Raw genomic sequence first — 12,052 nt, forward strand, 5'->3', positions numbered from 1 at the left:
TTGTTTATAAAAATTGCCTTCATGCTCAACCAAATAAACAAGCCATTTGCTATTTATTTGCTATCAGACATTGTTAAGCGCTTTCTTTATACTTTTCCAAAACAAGCCCTAAACAACTTTTGTCCGCAAGATTATTTACAAGTTGCTAAGCACCGAGACAAGTTGACTCGCGACACTTATTTGCTCGTTTTATTTACGAAAGCGAGTCACACAAGATTCATTGATAATTCCATGTGTGCTTCAAACTTTTAAATCTGAAAATTTGTTTTATTAATTACTCTTAGGCATTAACCTAGGTGCTAAGTAAGCTCGTAACACCAGAGGTGTTACATGCTGGTGCGCCCCGGCGTCCCTGCTCCCTCCCCCGGCGGCCCTGGTGCCCGTGTGCTCTCCCTCCGCCGGCGGCCTCGGTGCCGGTGCGCCCCAGCGTCCCTACAGGTAAGCTCCAACCCCTTATCCTCCATTCTTGCTCCAAGTTTCTTCAATCGTCTATCAATCGGACAAATACTTTCAATCACTGATGCAAGTTAGACTTCTGTTTAGCTACTAGCCTAGTGTTATATTCAGTGATGCCTGTTCTAGTCACCTAAGGTGCTAGCCTAGCCTACTACCACTATAATTGTACATCATACTTTGCTCCTATAATTTGCCAGTGATTTTTTTCTAGCAAGCTTTTGTTCTGGAATTGTAGATTAGCTTTTGGTTGTTGTCTATGACTTGTAACTTGCTTGGTGGTCTTATGAAGAATATCTGAATTGAATATGTATGTATGTCAAAACCTTACTTTGAGTTATTCCTGACAAGAAACATGAGATTATTCTCAGTGTACAAGTAATTATATTCAATGTGATATGGATGTGTGTAAAATTAACGGTATTTATGGGATCAGTCACTCGAATTTAGTTATATTGAACGTGAGGTTATTACAACCTGATATCAGGACAGTGCAACAGTTCAGGCATCACATTTTGTAATACATTGGGCCCTTATAGAATCAATGTATTGTATTTCCGTTAGTTCATAGCATGCATTGTGATTGTTTCTTCTTCAAATATCTTACATGTCTATATTCCCATATTTGGTCAGGGTCATCACCACAATTTGAAATCAGTTTTCCATTCAAAACTCGATGATAATTGAGGTTTTTTTTGGAATTGTTGCAAAATAAACATTATAAGATATGCTCTTGGGGCTCTGATATGGTTTTCTTCCAATACTATGACATTAGATTCAATGAGATTGTATTGTTAAATGTTGCTTGGTGGATTTGGAAACTCAAATCCTTTGTGTCAACCTTGTTACATTCATTTGCATGTCAGGATGTGTTTGGATAAGATGTGGCTGGATTTTTCTAAGTTTTATACATGATAGGAATTGCATTTCAAAGGATTTAATTTGTGCTTGGATTTTTTTTGTACATGATAGAAATAGTGCTGCAGCTAGAGCATGATTTTTATAGGATTGAAACATCGTTTGCAGTTTAGTTTTTAGTTCTGGAGGGCAACAATTGCAAGCAGCCTAACCCAGCATGTACAATCAGTCATTGATTTGTCACTGTAGCAATTGCAAGCAGCACGGAACGCTTAAATGTTTCCTGAAGCACATACAAGCACAGCCAGCCAGCGGACTGGTTTCAAACCATTGAAACCGTACAGCAACCCAGCCCAACCCAACCCAACCCGATGAGCAACCCTCCGCACAACACAAAAACCCAACCACGGAACGCCTGGGGTCTACTTTTATTTTAGTTAAGTTTTTTCAGTTAGAGTTGAGGTTTCAGAGTATCTAGACTTAGTTTCAGGTTCATTACTGTTATTAGTTCAGATTTTAATTAACTCTAATTGTTTTGGTTAAGTCTTTAAGTTGCAGTTCAGTTTGTTTTATTGTCATCTTAATTGTATATTCAGTATAAGGTTGTATTTTCTCTCAATCTACAGTATAAGTTTCTTAAAAGTAGCTTCAATATATATTCAGTAGAAGTTTCTCTCAATCTAATTTCAATATATATTTTGCACCTGCAGTTCTAGATTCTATATACTCTACTATTCTTCACTCTATGTTTGTTAACAGTGAGCATATATATGTTTGTTAAGCAGTTGTTATTTGGTGGATCTGCAGGGGTCTTCCAACCATGTGGCAGCAGTCAGCTATTTTTTAGCTATTTTTGCAATCAACTGCTGCTCTATGTTTGCTAAGTAGTTGTTACTTTTTTTTTGCCAAATCTCCCATCTCCTCTCCTCTCCTTTGTTTTGCCGATGATAAAATTGTCCAAGTCCATACATTATATGGAATATGAGCTGATGATCAAGAACTTGTGAGGAACTTTGCATCGTTAGCAGCCGCCCCTACATTATCTTCTCCTCTCTTCTCTGTTATGATGCCTTGATGCTTCAAGTTCATGATCAAATGATGATTGACATGTTTCTGAGGCCTCTACAACTTCTACTACTGGTTTTTTTAATATATTGTTGTTTTATAGGACTACTTTGATTTATAGACCTTTTTTATTTCTTATACCTTCTCGCGTACCTAAAGTACATTTTCTTGCATCTGTTAGAACAAAGCACTGTCTTTGATTGGTGAGCTGGTGTGAGCAGTAAGCTATAAGTTATTACTTCACAGTGTAAATATATAAATAATGGATTGTTGTGTCTTCCTGTCAAGAACTAGCTCCTTAGCATTTTCTTATCTATTGTAGAACTGCTAAGCAAGTTAGAGAACCTTTTGTCCTTTTCTTTTTTCAGTTCATCATTATGAAGCGAACTTTCTATTAAAAACGAAATTTAGGGATGAACTAAAAATGGCGATCATCTTGTTTGTGCCGGAGTCAAACAGAAAATTAGGCAAATGGTGTTTGTCTCTCTTCAGAGAATTGATAGTTTGATACTGTCACCTGGTTAGATATTTTAGTAGAAAAATTATTAATCTGTTGGTGATGGTGTTTGGACTTTAGATGAGACTTTCCATGAGCTGCCAATGCTGATGTTGCTTTGTAGACCTTCCTCTCTTAGTCCTACTACTTCTACTTTTCTCCTCTCCTGTCCTCAATTTCTACTTCTTCTACTCCTCTTCTCTCATGTTCCTCTACTATAACTGTTTTCCTTGACATAAATTAGGGAGAAGATATTGTCGAACTCTCTTCGCCGGATCTACCAAATAATTATGTGTATGATCTGGGCTTCCAACCACCATTGGGGAGGGCAAACCACCCATATCCAAGAATAGTAAGTAACATGTTTAAAGACACCTCTATAAATATTTTATTCTGATATATATAATTCTTAAATGTAGATAATTCATCCTATACCATGGTTCAGAGAGACACTCTCAAAATTTGGGGTTGATTTCCTCAATGTTGATACATTTCCTATAGATGGTCGAATCAAGCAATGTCGAATTGGCTTTTCTATTCTCGCTAGGGCGGGTAGCCAATAAGGTATGGTTTTATACATCGATAGGACGAGCAGCGGTCAACCTCATGACATTACTGCACAAAAATATGTTGTGCAAGCATGTTTAAGGGCGCTTTAAAATATTGGGTACAATATTCCTACATACTCCTCATGAGGATTGTTGCTTTGAATATGGGCCTCCAACACGATATTGGACTGTTTTGTGCAAAGCTTACTGAGGACAACATGAATGATGTGGTCAGTCTCATAACTTATATCCAGATTAATTGTTATGTTTATATATATATGCATGGTTCTGATAACCACATTTTTCCCAACACTTGCAGATTCAGGAGAACGACGTAACATACGCAAGTTGTAGCTTTGAAGCTATTTTAAACCAGGCCATGTATCACTTGGGTCGTTATAAATGGGAATATGATGGTCCTGTTCTCACTTCAGAGGAATCCAGGTAAAAATTCTTGTGACTAGGAGTGAAGGTTCTCGACCAATGCTGATCGTCATCAGTAAACCTTGTGAACGATCTTATGAAGCAAGGGAGAGTGCACTAGTAAATACATTGCCTACATCAGTGATATTTTGGCATATGAAATGAATGATCTACACTTCTCCGAGTACGTGGTACGACGTTAGAAAATTCTAGAAAGTTAAATTACTGTTAGTGGTAATAATAAACTGATCTAAATTATTATGGTTTGTAATGAATAAATTTAAATTATTATGTGTTTGTAATGAAGTAATTTAAATTATTATGGGTTTATAATACATATATCTTCTTGTCAATTAGTTGTTGATATAATGTCCTTGTGAATTATATTATATATATACATATATATGTGTATATATGTTCTGGTCATATTTAAATTTTCAAATTTTAATTTTTTTGGTGTGAAAATATACTGTAGGGGCGGTTATAGAGTGAACCGCCCCTACAAATAGGATTTATAGGGGTGGCTGGTGTTACAACCGACCCTACAAATTATTTTTGTAGAGGCGGCTGGTGTTACCAACCACACCTACAAATACTGTTGTAGGGGCAGCTGGTGACACCAGCCGTCCCTATAAATTAATTTATAGGGGTGGTCTGGGAACCGTCCCCACAAATCGGCGATTTGTAGCCACGCTTTGATAGAGGCGGCTGGCTAAACTGCCCCTACAAATGCCCATGAGCCGCCCCTACAAAGCCTATCTATAGTAGCGAAATTCCTGAACACGTCTGCCCTCATGTCATCAATCTCCACCCAACAGTGCTCCCCAGCGGAAAGCGAGGCCTCCTTCATGGCACCGAATAGCTAGGCCTGGAACACCGGTGATCTTACCGCGAGCATGCAACGATGTGCGGTGAAGTCCTCCCTGTCGACCCGGAAGCGCATGTCGGCACCTAGCTCGCTCCGTAGGAGTTCGCCAATGTTCTACGATAGGTCTGGCAGCGGGACGCGGACGCACGGGGTGGCGGCGGCTTTGGCAGCGGCGGAGGCAGCGTCCTCAGCGTGGAACCTAGTGACGACATTGACCTCACAGCAGACGCAGAAGGAGTCGTCCTTGAGGTTGAGGTACCTCAACTTCTTGAATCACTTCCCTCTGGATGAAGGTGTTGAAGCCCTAGTACGTGGCGTGGGCGGCGAAACGGGTCATGGGGCGGGCCTGGGTATGGGACGGCACTGGATTGCCGGCGCGGTCGAGCAGGGCTATGCAGAACTGCGCAAGCACCGGGGTGCCGTTGGCAGGGGGTCCTCGAGGACGAGGTAGAACGAGATGAAGTCGGCATTCCACACGGTGTCCTCGTTGGGGAGGTAGGCGAGGTGCCAGGTGTGGCCGCCAACGCTGAAGGAGCAGGACCTGAGGTGGATGCCGGTGGCGAGTCCCTTGGTGCGCGTGTAGCCGTCGATCTTGAGCATGTGCGAGCCGAAAGCGGAGTTGGCGATGATGGAAGAGGACGTGGTGGACGACGACTCCCGGGCCATGGATGAGGACGACGACATTGTGGCCGGGCCGGCGATGGGAAGGGATGAGATGGATGGAATGGAATAGCTAAGGAGCGAGGGTTTGGGGTGCATCAAGCTTTTTCCCTAAAAAAGGGGTAAGGATTGTGATTCTTGTGTGCTTGGTTGCCCACCGGTGCTGCATGGTGTTTTATAGCTACTCTATCGGGTGTCGTGCCGGGTGTGGAGCGAAATGTATGGTGAAAGAGAGGGAGAGAAGTCAAAGGTCTCTCACCCTTACTCGTAAGCCGTGTGCCGGCTGGCTGCATGCGTTGCGTTCACACCATGCGTATGCCATAGCCCAAGGAAGGAACCACCAGGGAAAAGGAGGAACCACCACGGAAAAGGAGTAGGGGCTTTAGATTGGAAAGCATTTAAGAGGCGCCAATCAAAAGCTGCTTCTTTTGTCAGATTTGCTCTGTATATCAATGCCATCCCAATACAAGGTTTATTTTGGGAGACCATTAAGGGCTGCTAGTAGTATACCATGTTAAACATGCTAGCTAGTATTGCGATCCATCCTACCTAGGATCCATATCGAACCAATATCCATGGGATTGGAATGTGTCACGCGAGTTTTCATATCTACAAGGATCATCATATCACGGAAGAATCGTTGCAGATACATATGATAGAATTAGATTTTTCTCATATTACAAGAGATTTTTTTCTTATATATCTATTAGTCTAAGATCACTGGAAAATACTGTTAATTGGTAAAAGATCTTCAGATCTGAGATAATTTAAACCTAATATACTTAGTTGTATTTATTAGGCTCTGTCTCCCCCCCCCCCCCCCTCTATCTCTCTATCTCTTCCTCTCTCTCTCTCTCCCACCCTCCCTCTCTCTCTCTCTATCTATCTATCCATCTATCTATTTATATATATACTCACAAAAAAAGATTTATACTGTCATAGTGTCATATATCTTGTTAAATTATTGTTTTAGTCATAGGCATTAAAGGAAATGACAACAATAATGAGCAAGAAAAAAACATGATCCAAATGTCTAAACAATTGATGTAGGTTGTATGTCACTACGATTATATTTTGCATACTCCCAAGACCCTTTTCTCAAGCATCACTAGGGTTTACATTATCGATATTTCAAAAATATCAATGATCACTGATAATAAATAGGAAATATCAAAAATCTAACTATGGCAGTTTTTTTCTTTCATCCAAAATTCTAAAAACAAACACTTGATTTGCACACAAAATCATATATAGAATGGGTGCCAACCTTTTGACATCACAAAACAATACAAAATAGTATAGAAATATGAGGATACAACACTCTCATAGTGGCACACAAGACGAGAGCAGGAGCAGAGAGTGGAGGTGGCTACAAAGAGGAAGGTGAAAAACTAGACAAGTTTTTACGGTTAGGGTTGCACTGGGAGTTTATCCACTTGTTTTGGGCTCACATGTTCTTGTGGGATGAAATTCTAACAATCCAAATTCAATCCCATGAAATGTTTTGCTGATAAATGCTTGTATAGGGTGAAATTCTAACATTCCAAATGCAAACTCATGAAATGTTTTGCCGATAAATGCTTTCTATTGGCCCGCACGAATAATTCTGAAATATCAGGATTTGTATCGGTGAGAAATTTAAACCTAGGCCACGTCACAAATGCAATTATGGATACCACTTGTGGATTAGTGTGCACATGTGTACGCAGAGTAAACCTTTTCTTATGTGTACAATTATGGATACTACTCATGGATCGGTCCACGCGTGTGTGCACGGAGTAACTGGAGTCATCTAGCAAATTTGGATGCATGCACATCACTCTCTGCCTTTGTAGCTTCCCTAAAAAGCTTTGCTTTATTTGCTAATCGCTTTCACTAAAATTTCCTTTCCCCTACATGCAGTCACATCTTATATCATAGGGAGGGAAAGCTGAAATTAGCACCATGCCATTTGACTCTTGATACCACAACAATGTCAAAACCAACCAAATTAACATGTAGGCCTTCCTAGATAAACTAGTGAAACAAACATAAATATAATTAGAGTTTGTGATTGTGTCGATATACTATTGAATCAATCATTAAATGAAGGTGTTTGTTTTTAGGAGTGATTAGTTTAAAGTGTTGACAAATGGTTTGTAGTATTTGAGTTCTTTTGTTGTGTCATGGAACCTTTATATCTTGAGGCACAAGGATGTGGCAATTTGGCTCTCATCATCTGCAGTGGGTGGAGGACAAACAAGGGTCCCTTCCACAGGCAAGGGTGAAAAACATAACGCTTAAGAAGATGAATTGAGGCGCAAGGGTGAAAACTTAATTGCTGATAGTTCCATAGCATACCTCAATGTCAAGAAAAATGATTGGATATTTCATGTCTACTTATCTAAAGCTAGTTGTATTGTTTACATTGTGGGATTTGAATTGCTTATGCTATTTGTAGCAACTCATTTATCTAGAAAGTTGTAGTATCTGAATAATTTATGTTGTTTGTAGTAGCCCATGGTTGCGACTCACGGGTGGATACTATGGAATGCTTTCCCATAAGTGGTCTAGGTAGACAAGGCCTCGTTAGGCCATCTCAGTCTGCGACTATGGTGCGAGTTTTGTATATGTGAGTACATTTGTGCATGCCTGTAGGGCATCAGTATGTTTAAATAGCCATGGTTCGGCTTGGTCATGAACCCGATAAGGTATTCCTCAATGATTAGTCGTGGTAAGGCCTGTCATAGAACCGTCCAATTAATAAGAGCACAAGTACAATAGCAATCACCGAAGCGATCAAACCGTCATACTTGCACTACGTGAAAAACGGTTTGTAGCAACGGGATAAATTTTTTATAGGGGCGGCTGGTGATGGAGCCGCCCCTACAGTGACGTGCTCGGGAGCCACTAGACTAGCCGCCCCTACAAATGGCACAGTAGGGGCGGCTAATAATATGAGCCACCCCTACAAATGGGGTCGATTTATAGGGACGGCTCACTCACCAGCCATCCCCGGTGTTACGATTTGTAGGGGCGGCTGCCGCCCCTACAAATCACTTGTACAACAAATATCTCCCAGTCCCCGGTCTCGTGACAACAGTAGGTTCTGATCCTTCCCCCCCCCCCTCTCTCTCTCTCATCCCCGCCGTCTCTTCCTCCCCTACACCTACGCTGCCACTGCACCTCCCCTCTTCCTCCTCCGCCGCCACCATCCCTCCCCATCCCCCAACCACGACGGCTCCACGGAGGCCGAGATCTAGGCATGGTGGCTCGTGAGTCCAGCGGCCGCCAGATCCGGTAAGGGGGCTCCCACGAAGCCTGGTTGATTCAGAGAGGCCCTCCATGGCCTCACCTTCGTTGGCGTCGCCATGGAGGCTAGGCGACCTCGGTGGCAAGCCCCCAGATCCGGCGAGGCCGCCTCCTACAAACCTTCTGCTCCCACTGGCCCTCCTCCTACTCGCTCTCCCCTGTCCGTTCCTCCCTGCTTCCGCCTCCTCCCCCGCCGCCCCCTCCGTGTCTCTCCGGTCCCCGCCATATCTGCCGAGGAACCCGCTACCCATCCCGCTGCCGCTTCTCACCCTCGCTGCCTTCGCCGCCGCCGCGGCGAGCGCGCACGCAGGGTTCTTCGGTCGCCCCGTCCGGCTCCTCGCCTCGCTCCGCTCTGTGCCAGCCTCCCTCCTCCGCCTCGTCCTCACCGCCATCCCGGCCTCCCCGCTCGCACTCCTTCCGCTCCTCCCGCTCCCCACTGCGCTCGGCGCCGCGCTGCCCGTCCTCGGCTTCATCCTTTTATCCCCGTTCTGGTCCCTCGCTGGCACCGCTGCCATGGTCGAATCGGCCACAGGCCTCACGCCGCTCCGCCGGAGCTGCCGGCTCCTCTCTGGCTCCCGCCTCGCAGGCCTCTCCTTGTTCCTTGTCTTCGCCACTGGGATTGGGGTCACGCTCTAGGGCTTCGGTGGTGTGGCTGCCGAGACGTACGACGCTGGGGCTGGGTGGGCTGGGATGGCGCCCGTGGTGGTCAAGGCGGTGGCTGGCACAGCGCTACTGGAGGGACTATTTAACCCCATCCATGTGATATTCTTTTTGTGTCATGAATGGTTTATTGTTACCTTATCATTTTTTTTGTTATGTCCAGTCTAGTCTATAGATTCTTCTTCACTGACTATTGTTTATCTATACACAGATTGGTTCAATTTGTGGATTCTTATGATCCACCTATCAAGGGGTTGCATGAAGATCTTAATTTTGTGAGCCCAAGAATTGGAGAGGTGGTACTCATGTCATTCTCCATTGCAGTAGTAATAACTAGGAATTAAGCTTCGTATGCTATTTGAGTGTTCAACTCCTAAATGTGTTACATGCTAGGCTACTTCCTCCCGTCATTCAGTACTATGATCATGAAATAGGCTGCAGAAAAAGCTTCTTAGGGTCAGTTTTGCATACTTGCATTAGCATTGAGTATATTTGGAGGGCCAATTATTTTTCTTACAATCTGTTGCTTGACTAGTTTTGTGATTTTTTCCCATTTGTTTTACTTGTCGTTCTTATTGCCAAGCTTTTTTTCCTTCTGTATCCGATACCTTATCTCTGCTGTTATATTTAATATAAAGGATGGGATTCGAGTATGTTTATGGATTTTGTGAGCACTTGATGTGGCATTGAGCATCTTCTGTAGCAGAGATTGTCTACACATCTTTATTCACAGGGTGTATGATATTAAGATCAATGCTTTGTGCTATGAATTTATAAATTGAAATACAATATAGATCAGCAGTTAAATACTTTTGAAAAGCACATGCATTTTGTTAGTATCTTTACAGCATCTGACTTAGATTTTCTATCTAAATTGTTTTTTGGTGCTTTGACTGTAATGTTTTGTTCCTTAGGTCCTGGAAGCTGTTGGCCCAATTATCTTTCTTTCAACTGATACAACGAAGTTAAGGAACGAAGGTTTCCTCAGTCCATTTCATCCACGTTATCCAGACATCCTAACAAATTTACTTTGATACAGCATGAAAAATGTATTGTATTATGATTGGACATTTTTCTATAATTGCAACTTAATTCTTTTAAGAATTTTAGAAATGGATATCCATATTCTAGTCAGGATGGCAATGCTAAGAAAATCATTGAATATTTTTAGAAAACATCTTTTATCGAGTCATCATCAGATCTTATCTGTTAATCATTTGCTTTATCTTCTGTTTTTTGTGGCAATATTCTTTGCTCTGACCTCTGAGTACTCTTTCCCCAACAAGCCAGACCTAAATGCATGAATACATGTGAATGATGTGAGCTTTACTTTTGTTTGTCGGATGGCATAGAATGAACAGCCTCCTCCATTATGTGTTGCTGCTGTAGCTTAAATGATTTCTGCAGTCATCTTTACTCCTTATGTTATTTATAGGAAGAAACATGAGAATATCCTATTAGAAAGTTGGGGTATCATATCAGTCCGTGTCAGAATCTTAGGACCCTTAATTATCAGAATCTTCCCTGTCTCATTTTCTTGTGAAGGGCCATATGCACCTTGTCACTGTCAGTCCCATGGTACCGTCTTGTGCTTTGCCGTTCACTGGACTACAGTTCCAGTTTTGTACAAATCTATTCTTTTGGCTACTTGTGGGATATTTATTGATGTTTTGTCGGTCCACCTTTCTCTCATTTTGGACCACAGCTCTACTTTGTTTTATTTGTCTCTGACCATACATTCGAATTGTTTAGGAAACTAGTCAGCATGGGGCAACCTGAATTTGTCATTTAGCTGAGAACAGAATGTTGGTTGCACCATTCTTATCGCTGCTAGAATTGTTTTCCGTGATGAAGTTAGAATTCTATCTTCTGTTACTCTGACCTTGACATATTTTTTAATCCTTTATTTCACATCCAGGGATTGCTGAGGGTTCCATCGACGACACAGTAGTTGTGGCAAGTGAGCAAGATTCTGAGATCGTGGTCGGAAAGGAGCAAGCTCGAGCTAAAGTAACACAAAGCATTGTCTTTGTAACTGGCGAAGCTTCTCCTTATGCAAAGTCTGGGGGTCTAGGAGATGTTTGTGGTTCATTGCCAGTTGCTCTTGCTGCTCGTGGTCACCGTGTGATGGTTGTAATGCCCAAATATTTAAACGGTACCTCTGATAAGAATTACGCAAATGCATTTTACACAGAAAAGCACATTCGGATTCCATGCTTTGGTGGTGAACATGAAGTTACCTTTTTCCATGAGTACAGAGATTCAGTTGACTGGGTAGGTATCCAATCACCTTATTGTTTCTGATCAAATTAATAACTGCCTACCATTTAGTCCTATGTGCTTCTTGACATGTACACGTTCTGATGTTACTTCTGTATTTCCATGTTGTTTGCCCGGTAGTCTTTAGCATCCAAACAGCATATAGTATTTTCCAGATTAAAATGAAGAGATATATTTGATATGATGTATTGATGAAAGTAGCACACTTGTGTCTATGGTGCTAAAGTCTTATGCATCTATGGTTGCACATTTGTATTTGCAACAATGGTTGTGAGTGAAGATGATACTAGATGACATTACTGTTGGCAGTTCCAAGGAGCTTATCAGTTCTTTAACACTTGGTCAACTTATTCTGGTGATTCTAGTTCTTAGTAGTTAGTCCATCAGCTGCATACTCTGAACCATCATTTTATTCCAAAACAGAAACTCATGTGAATCAGCCGATGGCTT

The 12,052-nt window shown here is 42.1% G+C and overlaps 1 protein-coding gene and 1 pseudogene across 1 annotated transcript; one reads left to right on the forward strand and one right to left on the reverse strand.

Annotated features, from left to right (window-relative positions):
* LOC136487210 (BTB/POZ and MATH domain-containing protein 1-like) overlaps window positions 1-5,395 on the reverse strand; it is a 163,254-nt pseudogene extending 157,859 nt beyond the window's left edge.
* Window positions 5,396-8,503: 3,108 nt separating this feature from the next.
* On the forward strand, window positions 8,504-11,592 carry LOC136487218 (uncharacterized). The gene is made up of 4 exons (XM_066484339.1): window positions 8,504-9,421; window positions 9,534-9,618; window positions 10,237-10,371; window positions 11,241-11,592. The coding sequence occupies exon 1, from the start codon at window positions 8,696-8,698 to the stop codon at window positions 9,296-9,298; it is 603 nt and encodes a 200-aa protein (XP_066340436.1). The 5' UTR covers window positions 8,504-8,695; the 3' UTR covers window positions 9,299-9,421; window positions 9,534-9,618; window positions 10,237-10,371; window positions 11,241-11,592.
* Window positions 11,593-12,052: the final 460 nt, after the last annotated feature.

The sequence above is a fragment of the Miscanthus floridulus genome, chromosome 1 (genome assembly GCF_019320115.1).
Source record: "Miscanthus floridulus cultivar M001 chromosome 1, ASM1932011v1, whole genome shotgun sequence".
Classification (NCBI taxonomy): Eukaryota; Viridiplantae; Streptophyta; class Magnoliopsida; order Poales; family Poaceae; genus Miscanthus; species Miscanthus floridulus.

Coding starts and splice junctions, on each gene's coding strand:
- LOC136487218 (XM_066484339.1), top strand. CDS start 8,696: ATGGCCTCACCTTCGTTGGCGTCGCCATGGAGGCTAGGCGACCTCGGT.